The 23,139-nt window shown below is 57.6% G+C and overlaps 4 protein-coding genes across 8 annotated transcripts in view; 2 read left to right on the top strand and 2 right to left on the bottom strand.

Moving 5' to 3' along the window:
- NSD1 (nuclear receptor binding SET domain protein 1) overlaps positions 1-14,305 on the top strand; it is a 58,756-nt gene extending 44,451 nt beyond the window's left edge. For all 3 annotated transcript variants that reach the window (XM_082771744.1, XM_082771745.1, XM_082771743.1), the window contains exons 20-23: positions 244-385; positions 872-978; positions 4,100-4,304; positions 8,285-14,305. In XM_082771744.1, the coding sequence (XP_082627870.1) occupies positions 244-385; positions 872-978; positions 4,100-4,304; positions 8,285-10,614 (2,784 nt within the window). In that variant the 3' untranslated portion in view covers positions 10,615-14,305. The remainder of the gene's footprint in view (positions 1-243; positions 386-871; positions 979-4,099; positions 4,305-8,284) is intronic.
- A 2,537-nt stretch (positions 14,306-16,842) lies between these two features.
- RAB24 (RAB24, member RAS oncogene family) lies at positions 16,843-19,253 on the bottom strand. Of its 2 annotated transcripts, none has more exons than XM_082771794.1 (8): positions 19,118-19,253; positions 18,616-18,684; positions 18,438-18,516; positions 18,264-18,331; positions 18,067-18,166; positions 17,755-17,805; positions 17,581-17,643; positions 16,843-17,266 (listed from the first exon to the last, which is right to left on the bottom strand). In XM_082771794.1, the coding sequence occupies exons 1-8, from the start codon at positions 19,232-19,234 to the stop codon at positions 17,202-17,204; spliced, it is 612 nt and encodes a 203-aa protein (XP_082627920.1). In that variant the 5' UTR covers positions 19,235-19,253; the 3' UTR covers positions 16,843-17,201. The 2 variants fall into 2 exon arrangements, with proteins under 2 accessions (XP_082627920.1, XP_082627919.1); XM_082771793.1 differs by having other exon boundaries at positions 17,591-17,643.
- A 140-nt stretch (positions 19,254-19,393) lies between these two features.
- PRELID1 (PRELI domain containing 1) lies at positions 19,394-21,237 on the top strand. Its single transcript, XM_082771795.1, has 5 exons — positions 19,394-19,577; positions 19,760-19,985; positions 20,061-20,174; positions 20,444-20,522; positions 20,945-21,237. The coding sequence occupies exons 1-5, from the start codon at positions 19,486-19,488 to the stop codon at positions 21,079-21,081; spliced, it is 648 nt and encodes a 215-aa protein (XP_082627921.1). The 5' UTR covers positions 19,394-19,485; the 3' UTR covers positions 21,082-21,237.
- A 120-nt stretch (positions 21,238-21,357) lies between these two features.
- MXD3 (MAX dimerization protein 3) lies at positions 21,358-22,876 on the bottom strand. 2 transcript variants are annotated; one of them, XM_082771796.1, is made up of 5 exons: positions 22,544-22,876; positions 22,422-22,451; positions 22,202-22,313; positions 21,912-22,098; positions 21,358-21,831 (listed from the first exon to the last, which is right to left on the bottom strand). In XM_082771796.1, exons 1-5 carry the CDS (start codon positions 22,738-22,740, stop codon positions 21,716-21,718), a joined length of 642 nt encoding a protein of 213 aa, XP_082627922.1. In that variant the 5' UTR covers positions 22,741-22,876; the 3' UTR covers positions 21,358-21,715. The 2 variants fall into 2 exon arrangements, with proteins under 2 accessions (XP_082627922.1, XP_082627923.1); XM_082771797.1 differs by having other exon boundaries at positions 21,912-22,089.
- Between the last annotated feature and the right edge of the window lie 263 nt (positions 22,877-23,139).

Raw genomic sequence — 23,139 nt, 5'->3', positions numbered from 1 at the left:
AAACTGATCAGCCATCTGTTGATTGTCCAGGCAACAGAGCGACTGCCAGCTGCACTTAACACTTGGTTAAAACCTGTTTGCATACTCAGGTGCTTTGCAAGATGTCCTGATGTCCAGAGACCAGATGTCTTGGGTGTTGCGCTTGTCACTACTGAAAAAGACTTCATTGGCACACCGGTACCTCTGCTGCAATGGCTTGAGCGGGCTGTGGCAGTTATTAAATGTGCTTTTTTGCAATTCCAGGATCGAATCATTGACGCTGGCCCAAAGGGCAATTACGCTCGGTTCATGAACCACTGCTGCCAGCCAAACTGTGAGACTCAGAAATGGTGTGTGAATGGTGATACTCGGGTTGGGCTCTTCGCAATTGTAAATATCAAAGCTGGTAAGGAACCCCATTCTGTCAGTACCTGCAGTTAAAAGCTTGGGAACCTTTCTGTAAGGAAAGGAGGGGAGAGGAGGGTATGTAGCTCACTTGGGGAGATGCTTAATTTTTCTGTTTCCATACTTAATTTTTCTAATTTCACATCAGCTACAACATCAGCACTGGCATTGTGGAACATAAACATCCATGCTATAAATGGAGGTTCATAGATTTAATTTATAGGACCACGAAATGGAACTAAGCATCCTACAGTATGGGACAGAATGCCCTTTTTGGCTGTAGGATATTGGAGGAGAGTGAGGTTACACATAATTCTCAATTCACACAAATCGATGTGGAGAAGAATATTTGGTACCCTTCTGTAGTTGGGACAGTCATTTGTGTTGTTTTATTTCAAAAGTGCTTTTACTCCAGCAGTAGCAATAAGGCATTCTGCCACAGAGTTTGTTACAACTTCTTTTGGGTTTTAATCTGCTTTTGTGCCAGGGACTGAGCTGACTTTCAACTACAATCTGGAATGTTTGGGAAATGGAAAGACAGTTTGCAAATGTGGTGCTCCAAATTGCAGTGGCTTCCTAGGAGTGCGGCCAAAGGTATGATGCCTCCCTTAAGCTTTTGTTCTTCCAAATGACCTTTTTGCGTAGATGTGGTGCATTTGTTGCAGAGATTTTGGGAAGGGTAGTCCACTTTCAGCATGGTTGTGAGAACACTGCTTGAATTGAGATGAATATTCAAATTACTGTTCTGGGAGTGCAGATCTGGGGTCTGAATTCACTGAAGAAGTGCTCCAACCAAAGAGTAAATAAAAGTGTTCTTTCAGAATTTTCTGCTCGTTATCATGGCAATTTCAGTCATGCTTGAGCAGCAAAAGATAGACACGGGAAAGAGTTCTGTTGGACGACCAGGAAACCTCTGCTCAGCCCATTTCCCTACATGAAGACCTGAGTAAATTGTGAGAACGCATGGGAGGCCAGCAAACTCACATTCCTTTAGCTCCAAGTTCCTTTAGAGCTAGAAGGCTTCTGCATCACTATCTTTAATTAGAATGCAATGAGCAAGTTCCCAGATTTTCCATTCTCTTGTTTAAGTGATTCAAGTGTACATATCAGACAGGAATAATACATTTGACACGTCTGTAGTAGAAAAATCACTACATTTGAGAACTCACTGACTTTGGAGAGCTGTGTTTTGTAACTGCAGTGTCACAGTAACAGGAATTGATTTCCGATACCTTCTTGTGAGCTGGTTCTCACTGGGAAAAGGAAATAACAGAAGCATTTGGCCCAGTTCCCAGCTGTCACCAGCTAAATCTGTCTCAGCTGTTGGTTTGTTTCAAGAGCTTCACCAAATCAGTCTGTAATCCTTCTGCTCTGGCATGTCGATACCGGCAGCTTACCCACAGTTAAGGGTTAAAAGCTCCAGCAGAATGGTTGTTAAGCCCTGCCAATATATAGGGTAGGTTTGCGAATTTCCCAGAGAGCTTAGTTCTGCAGACAAATTAACTTATGAAAAAATGATGTCTTCAGAGGTTGACAGATGAGTTGAATTATACATCTGGTGTGTTTAGTTCTTTTTTGGTTGTGATTTAAAGTTCAATTTCTTTTGTGCTGCTCCTGTGTTATACATGGCTCGACTACTGTCATTTTTGCCCTGAAGTTACAGGTTGCATGATGGAAATCAGAGAAAGGTGCCCTTAAATTGGCATTAATGTTCCATTGTGGTGACTGAGGTGATTTCATCTTGATGAGGTGGGCTAGGAAACAAAGCCCAAGCAAACAGTACCTTGGTGGTATTTTTTAGTCTAATTCATGCAACAAAAGATGCATTTTTCAAGATTCCTGAAGATACAGCAAGACAAAACTTCAATGATTATATACTCAAGTTAACTCTTAAAAGTGACCTTTTTAACTAGGAATTCAGAAGAAAGCTCTGGAGTCTGATGTACTGCAGTAGAAAAGTCAGAAATGCTAGAATTGCTTAGATATTCAAATTAACTGTGAAATGTTTTCTTTGTTCTCCTTGTAATTAAGTGCTAGGTGGTGAGAATAGGTGAGATAGTTTAGGTATGGCCATCAGACTGATTTGATTTCAGTCAACTGGGTGATTTCATTATCTGCATTTACAATGATAAGAAAGGCCTGACCTGTCCCTGCTGTTAGTGGAAATGATGGGATGAAATCAGAAATACCTGTATGTGAAGGGGAAGCAAACATCAAGGTATGTAACACCCTCATGACAGGGCTACTGGATAGTCCTGCAGAATTCTTAAATTGTAGCTCTGGAGACAAAGCTTTTAAAAAGACGTTGGTTTTATCTTGAGAGAAGGATGACAAAAATAGTGCCTAATGTTTATGCAGAATAAAGGCACGCAAAAACCACCTCACAAGCTCCGTCTCAGCATGCAGAGATGTTCTACATGCAGAACATGCATTTGGACATAAAGAATAGGTGGAAAATGGGATAAAATTTAGCGTGTGTCAGTTTATATAAACTAAATTGGTAGTTCTTTGATACTGTCATTATCTGCGTGAACCTGAGTGTTTGGTACAATGGGAGGCTTATCCTGGGGAGGATCAGTGCAGGGGATTAGGAGGACCTGGCTTGAAAGGGTGTGGTTGTGGGACATTGAAAGAGGAAGCCTTAGGCTAGGGAAAAGAGCATTTAGGCCGTTTAGATGCCAATCTTGGGACTTATTGTGGTTATTCCATTACTGCCTGTAAGACAGATGTTGGAAGCAAGGGAACTTAAGTGTACTGATAACACAAAGGTGTCTGGTGCCATCAGCATGGAGACAGTTGGGCAATTGCAAAGTACTGGAAATGGGCTGAAATTCAGTGATTCAGTACTCCAGAGTATACCTGGAGGGTAATAGAAACAAAGCTACAGTAAGGTCATCAATGGAAGTAATGTGGTGGAGAAGGAGCCGCGGTGGTGTTCAGCCCATGACTGTGAGCTGCTGTAGCGATGCAGCTGTGAACAAGGAAATGCAGGCAGGGTGCTCTGTAACACCAAGAGGTATTCATGGCACTGTACGTGGCCCTGGGAGACATCACCCAGAGCAGTGTCTGTAGTTCTGTAACTTCTGTTCAGGAGAAATGAACTTGAGAGAGGCAGAAGAAAGCCATTAGGAAGATTGGGGGTGAAGACTGAAAGTGTTGGCTTGTGAAAAGGAGGGAGAAGCCTGGTGGTTACTTCATGAAGGGAGAGTGACTTTTGTGGGAAGAGAACAGGTTGAAACTGATCACAAATAAACTCAGGCTGAAAATGACGATGGGGGTGAGAAACACTAGAAGTCCAGGAAGGCCTGGGGAGAGGTTCCTGTGAGGGACAGGGTCATGGGGAGACAGACCCAACTGCTTTGACTGAGGAATCTGTGAGAGGTGGCACGACCCCATGGCACCAGGCAGGCCTTGGCTCCTCGCCCTGCTGCTGCTAATTGCACACACTGCATGTTGAGCCAGGCTTTGGTGTGGGGCTTCAGGACTCTTTCCTCAAAAATGAGAATTCATTCAACCAATTCATTCGATTTACTCGAATGAATTGGTTGCCAAACACTAAGAACCACCATAGAGGTACTTTATGTGCTCAGGTGTAGCTGGCAGTGGGATGTTTGATCACATCCCGCGGGGCAGTCACAGGGCTGGCAGTTTTCTGTGCTGTATCAGGAAGAGGAAGGATGTCGGGGGCTGTGTTAACGCGTTGTCTCACCCGCAGAGCCAGCCCACCCTCACCGAGGAGAAGTCCAAGAAGATGAAGAGACGGCCGCAGATGAAGCGCAGGTCGCAGGCGGAGGTGATGAAGGAACGGGAGGACGAGTGCTTCAGCTGCGGGGATGGAGGGCAGCTGGTTTCTTGTAAGAAGCCAGGCTGCCCCAAAGTGTACCACGCCGACTGCCTCAACCTGACCAAGAGGCCCGCAGGTCAGTGCAGCCCGGCTGGGCTCTGCCGGGGGAGCAGGACAGGGCACGGGCTCCCAGGCACTGCTCTCTTCACAGCCTCTGCAAATGGGAGAGATTTTTCTCTCTTTAACAGGCCTCATGGCCCTGCTTTGTGCCATGCTGTGGCTGCAGGCACGTTGGTTACTGACCTGTCCTTGGGGCCTGGCAGAGAGCAGGCCCAGCAAGAGTCAGTTCCTGCTGGCTTTCCAAAGCTGCAGAGGACTGAGTGAAAAGAATGAGGAGGAGAAGCACTGGTGGAAAATGGCAGTTAAACAAGAAGAATGTGCTACATGTCTTAACTAGCCACCAGTCCTTTGTTAAGGAAGGAAACAGTATCAAAGAATCTCCTAGTTAGTGGTGAAATGAGGGCAAAAAAATAAAGTACAAAGTTAAAAAAAATCCCCTAAGTACTTGTAGTTGTATGTGGAGAAAGAAACAGGCAACCTGGATGAGTGGTGCAATGGTTTCTAGTTTGTTAGTAACTCAGGAGTAAATAACATCTATTAGAGGAAAAAGCTTAAATTGCACTTAAGTCTTACAGGAGTTGGTTGAGGGAAATGTTTCCTCTGTTCCAATAATTTTTGGTTACTGCAGAAGTTCATGGGACCTTCAATGAGCGTTTAGGTTTAATTGGTACTCAGAAAGCAAAAAGTGTGACCTGAGTCTCGGTTAGCCTGACAAGGGATCAAGTACTGTAGAATTAAATGGTAAGAATTTAACCAATGCCAGATAAGTTTTTGAAGTAGAATACCTCAGCAAAACACTCAAGTAGGCTTGATGAAATTATAAATTCAGTTAATAAAGGGAATTGCATTGGAGTAATTGGTTTAGGGAGTTGTAACACTTCTGATTTAATACTGTAAGCATCATCATTATTAGAAATCCTCTCTGAACACACCTGAGGCAGGCTGGAAGCGTGTAACCAGGTCTCTGAAGCCACCTGTCAGGAGAGTGGCTGCAGCAGGGCTTCTGCTGGAGCTCTGCAGGGAGTCAGAGCCCAGCATCCAACACCTTCAGCTGTGAGTAACAGAACATACACAAGTGCTAGCAGCATATTCTGTAGATAGCAGAAAGTGTGTGTGTGGTAAGTTTTGGGGAGAATTATGTATTTATACAGGATAGCTTGGGTTGAGCACTGAACAAATGTGATGTAAAAGCCTGCAAGGAGCACAGGTCCTTCCTGTGGAAACAATAACTGAGGGTGAGAGTGTCCTAAACATCACCTTTCTATTCTCATTTTTTCTGTGCTAAGACAGGACATTCAAACATCCTGGCAGGCTTTCTCATGCTTTAGATTCTTCTTTATTGGAGGTTTTAGCGTTTAGCCTGTTCTCTGGGTTTCCATTTGAAAAGCTTCTCCTAAGAGACTGAAGTGAAAAAACAATGGGTTGCCACCTCCCCGCTATCCATTCTTTTGCATACTGGAGGACTCTTATCTCCTAAGTGCATTTCCAGATGAAATGAACAGCCTTTCCTTGCAGCTCTTATTTTTCTAAAAATTATTATTCTTGGTGTGTTCTGGAATGTGTCCCATTTCCCTTCGTATTTTTTTTTTTTGTTAACTCTGGTAACATGTATTTTTAACAGTATTGCAACTGAGATTGTGCTAAACTGACAGAACAGAATATTATTTTGTGCTTTACATAAAATTTGTCAGGAAATGAGATCTGACTTGCTTAGCAAAAATACCTTTATATTCAGTTTGTGATTTGCCCTATCATCCTTGAGTCGTGTTGTCTTGATCTTCTTCACATATTTATTCGATTTCTTCCTCCTACAATCCTTCTTTGCCCGGCTCTTGCTTTACTTAATTGCACCTTGTTGGTACAAGAGCATTTGTCCGGTTTATTGATACCAAATGAATTCTGAGCCTGTCTAAGCAGATTCCTGCAGTTCCTCCCAGGACTGCGCAGATAACCACGAGGCTGTAAGAGTACTTGGTGTATTCTGCTTCCAGAAATGAAAATTAAAATATAGGCTAAATCAGACTCCTGAAGCACCTCATTTGAGAAGTCCCCTCGCTTTGCCAGAAGACCACTAATAGCTGGTTTTGAGAACAATTTTCAGCCTTTTGTAACCCTTTTACCATTTTTATACGTAGGCAGTTATTTTCCTAGCTTGTTCCTTGGAATATATATACATATATACAGGACATCAAAGGTTTGTCTCTTTTTTACTTCAAATATTTCTTCTGTCATGGGCATTGCTGTTAAGTAATTGGAATTTCCTGCTTGTTTGCATGTTTCTAATGGTGCGATCCTGCTTCCAGGAGCTCCTCAGCTCTGGGCTGTCTCTGGAGAGATGGTTATTCATTAGCCTTTTTATCCTGTCAGAGACCATTAGAGTGGGTTTGATACGATTTACCCGTCCTGAAACACACCAACACTTTTTGACTGACTTTATTTTCCGTCTGTACAAGCGACCTCTTAAATAATTCCAGAATCTTTCCGCTGGTCAAAGTGAGTGTTCAGAGCGACTGCTCTCTGCTCAGCAGCAGTGCACCATGAGAGCTCGCCCTGCCCTGCGGTGCAAAGGGGCTCTGTGCACACCGATGGGGAGCAGTGATATAACCTACGCTGCAGCACTGCGAGCCTGAGACAGGGGAGAACACATGTAATTTTAAACAACCCTGCCCCGAAAGTGATGTCAAGAAACTGGAAAAGGCACACAGAATCTGTGTGCATATTTAAGACCAGAACAGAAGCCTTGGACTGGCTTCAAAGGAGGGGAAAAACTGACTGCGTGTTTTCTTCAGCCCAGGGGGAAAAGCAGCAGGAGAGGGGGGAGTGGAAAGCTGATGTTGCACAACAGCACCAGGAGATGACCACAGCTGCTCAGCGCGGTGCTGCAGCCTGCCAGCCTCTCTGCAAAAGAGCTAGTAGCAAAAACCACGGGTGTGTGGGCTTGGTTCAGAGAGGTGGGAAGTGCTCTGCTGGTGCCCACGGCTGCCCTCTGTCGCTGCTTGTGCAGATGCCCGTGGCTGTGCTCAAGGCGCCGGGGGGCTGCCATGCAAGGAGCTGCTCTTTGCAGCAGGATGAGGAGCCAGGGGGAACACGAGGCACTGAGGGGAGCACAGAGGCAGAAGAGAGAGTCTTTGGAAAGGCAGCCACGCTGATCCCGTGGTGAGAGGGCAGAGCCTCTGCCTCGTGTGCCCTGGGTACAAGTGGTTCCTCGGGGCCTTAAAGCTGATGAGAAGCTTTTGGCGGAGACAGCAGCAGCCTTGGCTGAGGGGAGCGGGGAGATGGACCAGTGAGATCCAGCTTCAAGTGAAGGAAACAATCTCTCTGCTGTCATGCTGACTTGCTTATTTATTTTTCTCCATGATGGCGTTGATATTGGTGGTGAAAAGAATCCGTGTGGGCACTGAGCTGCTCAGGGCACAGCTTGGCTTTACGATAAGAAGCATTTTTATCATGTCTGTGCACAGGGTTAAAGATGTCTTTGGGTATGGAGACAAGAGAAACCTACTCCCTGATGTCTTCTGCTCTCTGAGCACTACTTTGTGATAAACAGGAAGGGAGGATGTTGGCCCAGAACTAAACAAAGACTTAAGACGAACCTGAAATATCTGCTTAAAGTCTGTTGGGTGTATTCTGCGCAGATACTGTTGCTCTCATCTGGAAACAGGAGACACAGAGAAGTACAAGCTGGGGCTGTCTTCTTTTCCCGAGGGACCCGTACTGGTTTGTGTCATACTGGAGCCAGATGGACTTTCGGTCTGACCTGGCAGAGCTTGTGTTTGTTGCAGTTATGATTTCCCGTGTTGCTTCCAAGGATGCAGATTCCTGTTAGCTGCCCTTCTAGCCTAGGAGCTATGGCAGGATCTGAGAAGAACATGCAAAATTGCATCGGAGTCTTACAGGGGCGTTGCCTCTTGCCCTCAAACTCTTTGCAGCAGGCCTCGTTATCTTCCCTTTATACCGCTCCTAAGTTCTGTCTTTTCTCCTGTGTTTGTGCTGCAGGAAAATGGGAGTGCCCGTGGCATCAGTGTGACATGTGTGGTAAGGAAGCGGCTTCCTTCTGCGAGATGTGCCCCAGATCCTTCTGCAAGCAGCACCGGGAAGGCATGCTCTTCATCTCCAAGCTGGATGGACGCTTGTGCTGCACAGAGCACGATCCCTGCGGCCCTAACCCCCTAGAGCCAGGAGAAATCCGTGAGTACGTGCCTCCCATGGGAGCACTGACTAACGGCGATGACCCCCAGCCGGCAGAGCAGCCGCCTGCAGACACAGACCTGAGCGTTCAGCCTTTGGACAGGCTACCTCAGCCTCCGGCCTTCAAACTGCAGTCCCCAGAAAAGCCCCCCGCCACCCTAGCGCTGCGGCTGCCGCCCTCAGACAAGCCCCCCACCACCCTAGCCCTGAGGCTGCAGCCCTCAAACAAGCCCCCCACCACCCTGGCCCTGCGGCTGCCCCCGCCAGACAAACCGCCCGCCGCCCTGGCGCTGAGACTGCCGCCCTCCAACAAACCCCCCACCACCTTGTCGCTGAGGCTGAAGCCGTCCAACAAACCCCCCACCACCCTTTCCCTCCGGCTGCAGCCCTCGGACAAACCTCCCACCACCCTCTCGCTCCGCCTGCAGCCGTCGGACAGGCCCCAGGCTGCCCTGTCCCTGAGGCTGCAGTCGGAGAAGCAGCCCATCATCGTCGCGCTGAAACCTCAGCAGCCCGACAAACCTCCCGCCAACGCCGTGCTCTGGCCGCTGGACGAGGCTTCCAGCGACGCCTCGCAGCCTCCTCTGCCCAGCAAATCTCCGGGCAGCCCCCAGTCGTCGGATGAGGCGCTCGGTCCTGCCGCTGCCCTGCAGCTCCAGCTGTCGGACGAGCCTCCTGCCGCCGCTGAGGTTTTGGAGCTAGCGGACAAGTCGCTCGGCGACAGCGGCACCCAGCAGCCCGAGCTGCTGGATGAGTTTCCGACAAAATGCCTGCACCCTCAGCTGGCGGACAGACTTCTCGCCACGGCGGGGACCCTGCAGGCACAGCCCGTGGACGAGGCTCCCGTGGCCGATCAGCCTCAGCTGCTGAGCAAAGCTGCTGCCCAGAGTCTGCAGCCTCAGCCCGTGGAGAAAGCTCCCAGCTCCGTGGTGCAACACGCCCCGGCACCGGAGGAGGTTCCCAGCCCTGGGGTGCTGTGGCCTCTGCCCGTTGAAAACGCCCCCAGCTCCCCGGTCTCACGGATCCTGCCCACGGAGAAGGTTTCTGGACTGGGGGGGCCGCGGCCTCCACCTCCGGAGAAGGCTTCCTTCTCCGGGGCAGCGCGGGTTTTGGCCACGGAGAAGGCTCCCGGCTCCGGGACACCCCATCCCCTGCCTGCAGAGAAGCCTCCTGCCTTGGGGATGCCGCGGATCCTGCCCACAGACAAGGCTCCCAGCTTAGGGCTGCCACGTCCGCTGCCCCTGGAGAAGCCCCACGGCTCCCGCTCGCCCCACGTCCTGCCCATGGAGAAGGCTCTGGGTTCGGGGGCCCTGCGGATCCCCGTCACGCAGAAAGCTCTGAGCCCCGGCGTGCTGCGGCCCCTGCCCCCGGAGAAGGCTCCCGATGCCGGGGCGCTGCGGGTCCTGCCTCCAGAGAAAGCTCCGAGCTCCGGGGCCGTTCGGCCTCAGCTCCTGGAGAGGCCCCTGGCTCTTACGGCCCCGTGGCCTCAGGCCTCAGACAAGCTGGCTGCCGCCGTGGCTCCTCGGCCCCAAGTTTTGGAGAAGCCCCCGGCCGCATCGGCCCCGAGGCTGCTGCTGTCGGAGAAGGCGCTGCGGCCCGTCGACCAGAACGCCCAGCCCAAGGAGAGGGCAGCGCCCGCCGCGGAGCTCAACCCCCAGCAGAAGGAGAGGACCCTGTTAGCCGGTGAGCAGATCTCCTGGTCGGTCGGGAAGGCGGTGCCGCACGTCGGACAGTTACCTTGGCCCACGGAGAAGCTCCAGACACACGAGCAAAGCCACTGGCCCGCCGCCAAAGCCCTGACGCCTGCCGAGCAGTCACCCCGGACAGCGGAGAAGCTACCGGAGCCGACCCTGCAGCCTGTCTGGGAAGTGGCCTCAGCCCCCGCCGAGCAAACCCCTTGGACATCAGAGAGATTGCGTGCGTTCGAGCAGACCCCCCGGCCTGCCAGGGAAGCGCCGGTGCCCCCGGAGCAGACGCAGTGGATTGTCACAAACATTCAGACTCTTGACCAGATTTCTTGGCTGGCTGGAAAAGTACATACTCCTCGGGGGCAGGACCCTTTGCCTGAACAGAACGCAGCGCTAGCCCGTAACCAGGATTCTGTCTGTCACGAATTGGCTGACTCAGAGCCAAAGTGAGGTCGGTGAACATGGGAGGCAGGTTTCAGTCTTTTAATGTTTAGGGAGGGGGATTCTTTGTTTTGTTTTCTTTATTCACTTCCCTGAGCCCAGCCCCTAACCCATGCACATCCCATCCATATTCTCTCGTGACGTGAGCAAGGACATTCACTTTCAGTCTGAGTGTGGCCCAGCCAAAGGGAGAGAGCATCCGTGAGCTTTTCCTCTTCCTTTTGCGAATGGTAAAGCTGAAATAAAGAGTCCACTCTGGGTAAAACCTCAAATTCCACTGAAATGGTCACATTACTGATCCAGCGTGTTCAAGCTCCAGGTCCAATTCTTGGGCAGGTTCCCGCGTACAGCGAGGGGCCTCGCCCTTGCTAACTGTATTTAGAGGAAGCAGATCCGTCAGGCTGCCCCGGGATCGGAGAGGTTTCAGGGCTCGGATGGCGAGCAGCCAGGCGCGTACTCTCTTGCCGACCTCTGTGGAGGCAGGGGAGGGGTTCATCTGTCTGCCCTGCGGGGTTTTGCTTTGCGAGGTTCTGTCCGTGTGTCCACCGGGACGTGCTGCGTGCGCGGCGCGCCAGGGACAGGCGTGGTGCCGGCTGTTAGGAGAGGAGCCTCCCGCACCCGCTCGCTGTGGTTTTCTCCAGCAATAGGCAGGATCCGCGGAGGCTCCTCGATACAAAGCTGCGACTGCCCAGGCCCCAGGAGCGGGGAATCTGAAGGAGGTCAGGGAACAAGAAAGATCTTGGAAGAAGCCGTCTGGCGGGTTTTTCCTTCTCGTGTCTTCACCCTTTAGCGCGGGACACGCGGCGTGCGTCCTGCCAACACCCAGACCTGTAAAGCAGCAGTAGCAGAGGCAGGCAGAGGGACTTCCCCCGGTGCTGTGCTGGTGTCGCTGCTCCCCTTGACGTTTCCATCCAGTCTCTCGGTGACTCGTGCCGGCACCGTGAGCCAGCAGCCTCGCGTGGTCTTTTCTCCCCTTGCCTCGGACGCGTTCAGGACGTGCTCGCATCCCACCAGGTCTTCCCGGCAGCGTGGGGCGTTGCAGAGCTGCGGTCGGAGCCTGTCGTTGACTTTGCAGCGCGGAGGCGAGGGTGCTGTGTGTGTTCAGGACCCGTTCTGCACCTTCCCCCTCGGGTAGCTTCCAGCTTCGCTCACCTACAACCAAAGGAGACTTGAATTAACTGGACTGTGTCGGTGTGCGTGTGTGTGTGTGCGCGTGTGTGTCCTTCCGACCCAATCGTAGTTCTCACACTGGAACACGGGGCTCGAGCAGCTGGCTGGCTTCTTTCCTCTTCGCCCTTTTCCGGCTGAGGAGCCCTTTTGCCACCCGGTGGGTGTCCAGCCTGCCGCGAGCAGCTCGCCCCAGCGTTGGGGCAGAAGCTGGGGTAAGCCCCAGAGGAGCGGAGCGGCGTCTCGCAGCGGGTGCCGTGCGCCAGCGCTGCCCATGCAGGCAGGAGGAGGACGAGTGGCACAGTGCAGTCAGCACCCTGCTTGAGGACACGTTGCTGACCCGGCCGTTCTCCCACCACCTTTCCTCTGTTTTTTCTGAGCTCTGCTGATCGGGGTACCGCAGCCTCAGATCTCGGTGCCCTCCACCAGGTTTTTGTGTGGTGCCGGAGACCCCCCTCCCTCGGGGGCAGAGGTGCAGGACCCTCCCCAGACAGAGCTTGGCTCCGGGCTGACCCTTTCCTTCTGACCTGGGAGCGCATCCCTGGGCTCGCAGGTGCTTGCTCGCTGCTCTTGGAGCTTTGCTGTTTTCTACGAAGGGAGGCAGGCGCATGTACCAAGACAAATCCCGATCCGTTCTCCTTTCCTTACGTGTGCACCCCAGGACAACGTCCTGCTGTAAAGGCCGGGTGTGCTGGGCACTGGGGGCGTTACCCGTGCTGCGGTGCATCTCTTCTAGTCCGCATCATTTCAGATCCTTTGTAGAATAGCTAGCGACTTCAAAAAAAAAAAAAAAAAAAAAGCTTTACGGCTTATGGAAACTTACTGATTAATGATGTTTTTTCCGGGAAGACTGGCAGGTCAGTTCCTGCTCGCTGCTGAAACTGGGGAAGTGCAAGCAGCTTGTGTTTCTGCGTGACTCCTGCACAAAGGGAATCAGGACAACTCCTCAGAGCCGTTGAGAGAGAAGGTAATCTAAGGGCATTTAACTTTTTTAAACAAAAAAATAAAATAAAATAAAAATGGTAATGAGTTTCAGTATATTAAGTATTTATCATGTGTGAGAAGGAAAATAAACCTCGAATTCACATTTATAGGCCTTCCCATGAGCTGGACGTAGTCATGTAGAGTATATAAGTAGGGTCAGCTCCGTGCCAGCCACCCAGCCAGCTCCAGCTGTAACAGAGAGGTGTCTGCGCTGCTCTGCCCAGCTCCGCTTTGTGTCGTCACGTGCTAACTAGCTACTCGTTTCATGAAAATTAAACTGTGAATATTTTTGGTGCAGGCTTTTTTAAATCTGTAAAATGGAGAAGTTCTCAGTGAGTTCTCGTAAGTGCAGGTTTGAAAAATCACTTCTGTAAATCGTGTGCTCAAACAGTAGGGCGAGGTTGACGGCAGCAGAAGCCTTTCACACAGCACGTGGGTTATCCGAAAGCTTGTTCTGAGCAGTGACCGTGGGTAGAACTGTTGCATGGCATTTCAAACCCACAGCCTTATACCTTGCATCTGACCGTACCCCACCTCTCTTCGCTCCCTTCATGCCTTTTCTGCAAAGATCCAGGTTTCTGACTTGCTCCCTTCCACTTACGTGTTGGAAAGCCGACTCCAGCGAGCTGCTCTTCCCTCCCAGCCCTTGTGGGTAATTCTCTGCCAGACCAGGAGGGCTTCTGAGATATGTGCTGGGCTCTGTGTGTGCTCGTGGCCTGAGGTGGGGAGGTCCATCCCTCAAGTCCTGCTGCTCCCAGCCTGCCTTCACCTGGGGTGAGCAGCTTCGGGCAGTGACACCCCCACAGAGAAAACATGGGCTGCTTCAGCGCTCGGGTGGCAGCTGGTGGCACAGCCTTGGAGCAGGAGAGGTGTGTACCGAAGCAGTTTGGTTCATTTTCTGCCTTGTATAGTTCAGCCAGTTTGAGTCACAGATTCTGTTGATGCAGAGGAGGGCGGCATGTAACTCGTACCCCTGGTGGGCTGCTCGTGCAAGGCTGGCGGTGGCCGAGGGCGGCAGCTGTGGCACCTTGGTGGTGTGTTGGCGTGCTCCGATCAGCAGGTGAATCGAGGGCAGTTGTGATCCTCGTTCAGAGCAGCTTCCCTTTCCCTGGCATCTCGGGGAGGCTCACGTGAGCTTCCAGCAGCAGTCCCCTGGTAGGAACAGCTCTCCCTTCCCGGTGGAGAAAGGGCTGAAAGCCTTCACAGCTTCCAGCCTGCTTCTCCTGGCGGCGTGCTTGCTGCTGGGGCGGGCTGCCCCTGCTCTGAACACTGTGCTGGGGTCACTGTCCGTGGCCTCAGCCCCACGGCACGGCTCAGGTCAGTGCCCCACCACGAGCAGGAGAGTCCCAGTTCCCCTCTGCTGGTGGAGGAGCTCTTCTGGTGGGTACCAGCAAGGTGATGGGCCTCTCATGGGAAGAGATCACCGAGGGATAATCCCCTACCCTGTACCTTCTGATGCTGACTAGCTCACGGTAGCTTTCTTTATTGCTGTTCACAAGCTAAAACTTTTTTCCTATTTAAAAAAAAAAAAAAAAAAGAAAACAACAAAGATTCACTTCTGTGCACAAACTCCAGGTGTTGCTGTGGGTGCATGCGTTACGATTGGGGTTAAACCCACCCCCCTACAGGCACAGGGCTTTAAGATGGGATCAGATACCTGGTTAAACCTAAAGAGCAGGCACTAGCAAGGCGAGATGTGGGCTTAGGGTGCCAGAGGAGCTTCAGCTGTGTTTCACGGGAAGAAGGACGACGAGCAGCAGCCCTAACCCCAACGCATCGTCAGCTGCTCGCAGCGGGTGCCGCAACAGGGCGGAGGCGAGGCCGTTTGAGGAACCTCAGACCTTCAACACCTTCTGTTCTATTTTTAATTTCAGCCTTAAACTTCTGATTTTGCTTGATGTTTGGAATAACCGTAATTGTAACCTGCTTGTAATGTGCTTTGCCCTAAATTCCCGATGAGTCTTTTCAGCCTTCGCCAGCGAGCGAATGTCAAAGCAAAGTGGCAAAACGTGCAGCTACTCCGAAAGGAAGCGACAGAGCCCGCCACCCGGGTCCGGCGAGGGCTCGCGCCGTGGTTTGATCACCCCAAATTAGCTTTGTGCTAATTACTCCCCCGTGGTAGTGGCAACGCAGACGGGGGCGCTTGCAGCCGAGGTCTGGCTGGCGGGGGCTCGGGGCTCCCAGGGGCTGGGAGATGGGGCGTGGGGTTTGGGGACCTGGCTTTAGGGGCACCTGGCCGGCGTGGTGGCAGCAGGGTGCGGTGCCCTCGGGCAGCACGGGTGGGGAAACGCCTCCAAAATCCATCCCAGCCGAGCGAGGCAGCGGGACAGCGGCGGTGACAGACAGTCCCTACAGCACTGAATCTACCTCCTAGGGAAATCTGAGAAATGGGTGTTGCTATGTCCTATTTCAAGGTAAAGTTTTAATCAGTTTGCCCTCGGCTAAGCTCTTGGGCTATCGTGGTGCTATTGTAAAACGTTGGCAGCTTAGCACAGTAGGGCTGGACTCACGGCTCCTAGCCCGCGGGCTGAACCCCGTCCCCAAGCAGCTGGGGGCTGGGCTGCGGTGCCTGCGACCCAAACGGGACAAGGCACGTCTCCTGCGCCCGGGGAGACGGGGTTCCTTTGCTTTGTGGTGGTTTTGAGACCCAAACCAGCCGTGCCAGTGGGCCCTGTGAGCGTAGAGAGCGAGTGGAGCCACGTGAAGCAAGCCAGGCGTCCGCTACCTGCATGTTCTGTGTGTCCGTTTGGTACTGAGCTGGTTTCAGTTTTTGTTTTTTTCTGATGTTTCCGAGTTGTTGACTTCAAGGAACTGGGTTTTGTGTATTTTTTTTTTTTTTTTTTTTAAAGACACTGGGAACTTGTTTAAAAGCAGAAGCAGCAGCACCGGGAGGCTCGAGGTGGAGCGTGGCTGGAGCCGAGGGCGGCCCCAGGCGATGTGCAGGGACGAGGGCAGGGCGCTTTGTGCTGGCCTGGGGGGAGCAGGGTGCTGGGGGCACGCTCCCCACCCCTCCCCTCTCCCTGCCGAGGGCACGTTACACCCCGATAACCCACAGCACTGCGTTCACTGCCCCGCCAGCCCGCTTCCCTCCGAGACACCGAGAATAACGCACCCGGTCCCGAGCAGCCTCTGCCATCCTCCGGTGCCACGCGCCCTGGGTTGGGGTCCTGGGGAGGGTGGCCTGGCCCCGAGGGGACGTACCTGGGTGTGCAGGGGGCTGCCGGGGAACGAAGCTGTGCCCGCTCCCCCTCCTTTGCTGCCAGGGAGGGGACGGGTGGTGTGGGGACTCCCTGAGGCCAGGACACCGCCCCGTGCCACCCGCTGGGGGTGTCCTGCCCGGGGTCCCCTCCTCGGGCTTCACCGAAGGAAATCGTGGCTGGAACGGGGGGTGCCCGGCCCGGGGGGGTGCTCTGGGGGGCCGCGGGGTCACTCAGAGCTGTCCAGGTCGCGTCTGTCGGTTCTAAGCGGGAGTGCCAGAGCGGGTGAGAGAAACCTACATATTTCCAGCATGTATATTATTTTTAGAAGAGGGAGAGGGGAGAGTCTTGGACCATTGATTACTTTCATTTTGCTCCCCTTAGACTGTTGGCTGTGTATGTGAAACTTATAATGAAAAGAGGGTTGCCCTGCCCAGGTGCTCCCAGAACATGTACTGTAATTCTTTGTATATAGAAGAAAAATTACTGTAAAGTAAAGTTTAACTTTACTCTCGATGTCCTCCTGTGTTTTGTCTTGCTGAGGGGGCGGGGGGCAGCTTGGGGGGGCCCCAGCCCTGCTGCGATGCCGACCGCGGGCACCCGGGGTGGGGACGGGAGAGCCCCGTGGGCACCGTGGGTGGGAGGCACCTCGAGCTCACCCAGGGCACAAACCTGGTGCAGTGACCCCGTGCCCCACGGCAGGGACAGGGCAAGCCAGGACAAAGCCTCGGGACGCATCCCGGGCAGAGGCCAGGCTGCAGAGCGGGCGCAGCAGGTCGGGCAGGCCCCGGGAGCTGCTGAGGAGCGCAGAGGGCGCAGGAGCTCGGCCCCGGGTGCAGGGACGGGATCGGACCCCAAGCGTCACGTCCGCCAGCCCGTTCTCAGACCACAATGCATTTTATTTACATTGCACACCTCAGGAGGAGACACTTAAATAATCTGCGAAGAATCAGGCGCTGGTTCGAGAGAATAAGTTAGGGGCTGCTGCTGGGGCTCGGGGATGCAGCTCCTGCGGGTACGGGGTCGGGGGGGCAGCGACCCCGCAGCTCCTCACGCCGCAGGAACCTTCCAGCCCCACGCAGCTCTGCACGCCGAGTCCGGGGAAGGGAGCAAGTCCGTGGGGCCACGCTCCCTTTGCGCGCCGCGGACGGCTCGTGCAGCTAAAATACAGCAAGTAAAAAAACGGGAGGAGTCCAGCGAGCGCCGGCCGGCCGCCCCGCAGCAGCGATTCCCTTCGGGCACGAGGCCTCAGTGGTGGCAGCAGCTGTAGAAGTAGGTGCTGCTCTTCTGGGCCAGGTCGACGCCTTTCTCCTCTGGAAGAGAGCGGAGGAGGAGGCGGCTGCTGACACGTCCACACCGCAATGACAAACGGAGCCCAGAGCTCGCAGCCCCCCCTAAATCCCCCAAAAATCCCAAGCAGGGTCCGCGTCTGGCTCTTCCTGCCCCCTGCCTGGGGTGAGGGGACAGGGGGACACCATGCACGGGGACCGTCCTCAACAGCGTGGCACGAACCCAGCACAGAGCCTGGGGGGGGAGCAGAGCCCCGGGACCCCCGCAGCGCCCCTCCCCTGCACCCTCCCCGTGGGACCCCCGGCGCCGGGCGCTCGGCAGGGCCCTGCCCGCTCACCTGTCATCACCTGGAAGGCGGTGAAGTGGACGTAGTCCTCGGCCACCTTCTGGAACAACTCATCTGCGGGGGGGACACGGGGGCTGCGTGGGTGCCAGCAGCCCCCCCAGACCCCGCACAGCCACCCACCAGCCCCACACGAGGGGCACCGCCGCGGCACCGGGCGCTACTCACCCACGCTCTGCCCGGTCTTGCTGGAGGTCTCGAAGAGCTCTGCCTTCACCTCTGAAACGAGGAGCGGGGTCAGCGCTGCGGGATGTGCCCCCGGGGCTCGGCTCTCCCCGGCTCACCCCTCAGCTGTGCCCGCTGGCCGGGACCCAGGGCACGGCCCCGCGGAGCTCCCGGCCCAGCTGGCAGCGGCCCCAGCCCGCGGGTCGGGACGTGCCGTGCTCGGGGAGGCTCCTGGCAGAGCCGAGGCCCTGCCGCCGCCGCGCGGGGAGCCCCGGTACCGGCACCGGGGGATCGGTCGGGGCAGCGGGGCCGTACCGTCGGCGTAGTCCTGAGCATCGTGGAAATCGACCGCTCGTGTCCGGGGGTCGTCCTCCAGCAGGTCGCTCTTGGTGCCGCACAGGTAGATCCGGCAGCCCTGGGGCCGTGGCAGGGGAGAGGTGGTGAGCACCGGGTACCACCCAAAAACCACCCCAAATCACCCCAAAACGGGGCCCGTCCCCGTATTTATTTACCTCCTCGCAGTTCTGCAGCTCGTTCACCCAGAACTTGGCCCGCTGGAAGCTGCTGCTGTTGGTGAGGTCTGGGGGAGAGGGGTCAGGCCCTGCCCCGGGCCCCCCACGTCCCCCCCACGTCCCCCCGGTACCGTGACCCCCGTCCCCCCGCCGTTCCCCTCCCCGTGCCCGTACCGTAGCAGACGATGGCAGCCCGTGCCCCGCGGTAGTAGATGCGGCTCATGGCCTCGTAGCGCTCCGAGCCGGCCGTGTCCTGCGGGGGGACATCAGAGGGGGGTCGTTTTGGGGCTGGAGGGGGGGTCCCGGTACCGGGAGGGGGGTGTCTGGGGGTGGCCGCGGGCCCTGCGCTCACCCAGATGCCCAGGGTCACCGCCTGGTCCCCCACCGCCATCACCTTCGCCACGAAGGCGGCACCGATGGTCTGCAAGAGAAACGGGGGGGGGGGAACCGGCCCGGTGAGGGGCACAACGGGGACCGGGACGGGGACAGGGAGGGGAACGGGGTTGGGGACACCGGGGGGACACGGCGGGGACACCCGGCTCGGGGCTGGGAACCAGGGGGGGACACCGGGGGGACATGGGGGGGGCAGTCCCGGGGAGGGGGCGAGCATGGGGACGGGAACCGGGGCGGGGACACGGGGCGGGGGGGGGAGGGAAAACCGGGACGGGGACGCGGCGGGGACCACTGGGGGCCACCGGGAGCCCGGAGCGGGGCGGGGACAGCGGGGAGCGGACGGCGGGGACCCGGCGGGGAGGCTCCGAGCGGTGTGGGGGGGGGGTCCCGGTTTTGGAGGAGGGTTCCCGGTTTTGGGGGGAGGGCTCCCGGTGTCCGGGGGGGGGTTCCCGGTGCCTCACGTTCTGGTAGGGCCCGGCTCGGAAGCGGCGGTGCGCGCAGCGCTCCACCAGGCTGCTCTTGCCCGCGCCCTCCTGGCCCAGCAGCACCACCTTGGCGTCCACCCGCCGCCCGCTCATCCTGCCCGCGCCGGGGGGGGGCGGGGCTACCGGGAGAAAGGGGGCGTGGCTACCGGGGGGAAAAGGGGGGCGGGGTTTGTTTCGCGCGCGCGCGCCCCGCGCACCGGGAGGAAGGGGGCGGGGCTTCCAGGCGGAAGTACGTGCGCCGAGCGAAGGCGGAAGTGCGCGGCGGCGCGGCGGGGCGGAGGCCGCATGGCGGCCGCCCAGCGGGCCCGGGCCGCAGCGGGGGAGGAGGGGGCGTAGAGCGGCCCATGGGGAAGTACTGCGCCAGCCTGGGCGTCCTCAAGGGGCCCTGGGACCAGGTCTTCGCCGCCTTCTGGCAGCGCTACCCCAACCCCTACAGGTGCGCAGCCCCCCCACACCTCCCCTCCCCCCTCCCGGTACCCCCCCGGTTCCCCCCCCCCGTTGATCCGCAGCCCCCCGGGGGGTGCCCGGAGCCCCTCGGAGCTCCCTGCCCGGTCCCCTCAAAGAGGCTCCGGGCCCCCCGGTGCCCCCCTGACCGCCCTCCCCGTGTCCCCCCCGCAGCAAACATGTCCTGACCGAGGACATCGTGCACCGGGAGGTGACGGCCGACCACAAGCTGCTCTCCCGGCGCCTCCTGACCAAGACCAACCGGATGCCGCGCTGGGCCGAGCGCTTCTTCCCGGCCAACGTCGCCCACTCCGTCTACATCCTGGAGGACTCGATCGTGGACCCCAAGAACCGAACCATGACCACCTTCACCTGGAACATCAACCACGCGCGCCTCATGGTGGGTGCGGGCGGGCAGGGCGGCGGGTGTGGGGGTGCTCCCGGGCAGCGCTGACGGCCGGGGTTGTGCCCGCAGGTGGTGGAGGAGCGCTGCGTCTACCGGGTGAACCCGGAGAACAGCAACTGGACCGAGGTCAAGCGGGAGGCCTGGGTCTCTTCCAGCCTCTTTGGCGTCTCGCGGGCTGTCCAGGTGAGTGCTGCCCACAGCCCATGCTTTGCCCCGCTATTTGGGGAGGTTTTAGTGCTGCTGTTTCATCCTGCTGTGCTCTCCCTCTGTCCTGTGCTGTTTTTCTCCCACACCCCTCACAAGCTCTCAGGAAGCCCCAAACCACCCACCCCAAGCAGTGTAACACCTGCAGGGCACTGGGGGTTTGGTCAGGCTGGGACAGCACCCCGCATGCAGCCCCTCTGTATGAGCAGGGGTCCGGGGCTGCACCCTCACAGGTTCTTCTGTTGCAGGAGTTTGGTCTGGCGAGGTTCAAAAGCAACGTGACCAAGAGTACCAAGGGATTTGAATACGTGCTAGCAAAAATGCAAGGTGAGCACCTGAGAGGGGAGGCTGTGCCTGACTGGGATGGGTGTCTGGGGGTTACGGGTCATGTTGGCATCATGCCAGTCGATGGACAGGCCACAGCTTGAGCTAAACTGACCGTGAAATCCTCGTCTTTGCCCCAAGGGCACTGCCTGCTCTTCCAGAGCGGAGCATGCAGGCAGCGAGTCCAGGCTGTGCCGAGGCCTGCAGGGAGGCTGGGCAGGGGTGGAGCTGAGGCGGGCGGGGGAAGCAGCAGGGCAGCAGTCACGTGCCCACAGCTTGCTGCGACGTGCCGCGATGCACACGGGTTGGGAACACAGGGTTCCTCTTCTCCCTTCGTGGGGCGGGGGCAGAGCTCGGGCTCAGACAGCTCGCAGCAGCCAGGGCAGGGTTAGCCAGGGCTGGGGATAACGATTTGTGTGTTACAGGAGAAGCTCCCTCCAAAACGCTGGTGGAGACGGCCAAGGAAGCAACCGAGAAAGCCAAGGAGACGGCTCTGGCTGCCACGGAGAAAGCCAAGGACCTGGCGAGTAAGGCGGCCACCAAGAAGAAGCAGTACGTGTGAGGGGCCAGGCACAGGCAAGGGTCGGGCTGCACCACCGCAGGCGGGAGCCTCCTTAGATTTTATATTTTTAAACAAACCGTACTAGTCTGACAATCAGCTGCTGGTAGATCCTTTCCAAGATGTAATTATCATTAAAAAGTCGACTTCCACCTCTGACCTGGCCTTGGGCTGGCCTGTCTGGCGCAGAGCTGGGCTTGGGGAGGTGCAAGAATAGCCGTGAGGAGGCGGAGGCGGGTTGGACCAAGTGCCTTTACTGGGAGAGTGTCGGGTATGTACAGGGGAGGGGGGCCGGGGCGGCGCGGGGGGCGTGCGGGCGAGGTGCTCGGCGCACTCACTTCCCCTTCCTGGCCCCGGCGGGCGGCGGAGCGGGCTGGTAGCCGTGCCTGGCGGGGCTGGGTGCTGCCCGCTGCCAGCTGCAGGCAGCTTCAGGCTCTGCTGTATCCCCGCCACAGCCGGGCCGGCTGCCAGCGCCTCTTCCGCCCCCCTCGAAGTGCTTTGCTGTGCACAGCGGGGCCCGTTAGCCGCGCCATGCCCGGCTCTGCCTGGTGTCCCCTGGTGTCCTGTGCCCGGGCGGCGAGGCCGGCAGCAGCATTTCCAGCAGGAGGAGGCCAGCAGGGTGCGGAAGGCGGCGCTGTCAGGACCAGGCCCCGCGGGGGCTGGAGTAGCTGTGGTCCCTCCCGGTGCTGAAGGCGGCCAGCGGCGGCAGCTCCGTGCCGAACACCGCGCCCTCCACGTCCACCTCGGCCTCCTCTGCGCACGGCAGCGAGGGTCAGCACCTGGCAGCCGCCCCGCAACCCCCCCACAGCCCCAACCCCGCTCCCCGCACTGACCTCCGTCCGAGCCCGAGTGCTCGGAGAGCCGGGATGAGTCCAGGCTGTCCGCCCCCAGGCTGTCCGCCCGCAGCCGCTCGCTGCCCGCGGGGCCCAGCAGCCGCTCCAGGCGCTGCCGCAGGCTCTGCTGCTGGCTGCGCAGCCGCTCCTTCACCCGCCGCGCCCTCACCTCCTGCTCCTGCAGCCGCTGGGGGGAACGGGGTGGGTGTGTAGGGGGGGCTGTCACCGGGCTCGGGGCGACGGGACGGGGACGGGGGGGGTCACAGCACCTTGCACCGTGCCGGGCTCACCTGGATGTGCAGCCGGGCGCGGTGCAGGAGGCTCAGCGTGGTGGGCCGGGTGCCGGTACCGGCGGGCACCTGCTGCTTCAGCTGCTCCAGGCAGCGCCGGAGCTGGGCTCGCCTGCGGCCGGGGCGGGCGGCGCTCAGCAGAGGGGGGAACAGCCCGGGACCCCCCCCCACCCCCGGTACCGGGTACCAGCCCCGCTCCCGGTACCCCCCGCACCCCTACCTGTGCTTCTCCAGCGCGTTGTGCACCGACCTGCGGGACAGCGGGGGGCGGTCGGTACCGGCACCGAGCTCCCGGTACCGGCACCGGGCTCCCCGTGCGCCCTCCCGGTTCCCCCCGCTCACCGATCGCCGCCCGTCGCCTGCCGGGCCCGGGCGGGGCAGAGCGAGGCGTAGCCGTGCTCGGCCTCCGCGAGTGCCGTCGGGGCCCGGTTGCTCCTCCCGGTGCCGGTCCCGGTGCCGGTGGCGGTGCCGCGCTCCCGGCGCTCCAGGAACTCGGCCGCCCGCAGCAGCGCCTGGATGCTGCCGCCCGCGGGATCCATGCCTGGGGGGGGCGGACGCGCGGAGGGGGGCGGGGCCAAGCGGCCGGGGGCGCGTTCCTATTGGCCCCGCCGCGCCCCGCGGGGATGACGTCGGCGCGCCGGGGCGGCACGTTCGCGCGGGAAAGCGGCGGCTTCAAATTTGAATCGGCGGGAAGGGGCGGGGCCAAGGGGAGGACACGCCCACCGCGCGGTGGACACGCCCACACGGTGTTAGCCACGCCCACTCCGCTGGGTAAAAGCCACGCTCCTTAAAGGGGCCGGGGCGCACCTGGGTGGGTGAGCGCGCGTGTGTGGGTGGGTGGGTGTGCGCTCACCTGCGCGTGCACGTGGGGGTGTGCACACGTGCGCGTGCACGAGGGCGCGTGCACAGCAGCGCTGCCGCCCAGCCCGTGCCCAGCC

Source organism: Aythya marila, assembly GCF_965140915.1.
Source record: "Aythya marila genome assembly, chromosome: 14".
NCBI classification, from domain to species: domain Eukaryota; kingdom Metazoa; phylum Chordata; class Aves; order Anseriformes; family Anatidae; genus Aythya; species Aythya marila.
The sequence above is the reverse complement of the archived record's forward strand: the minus strand, read 5'-3'. Positions and strand labels throughout refer to the sequence as shown.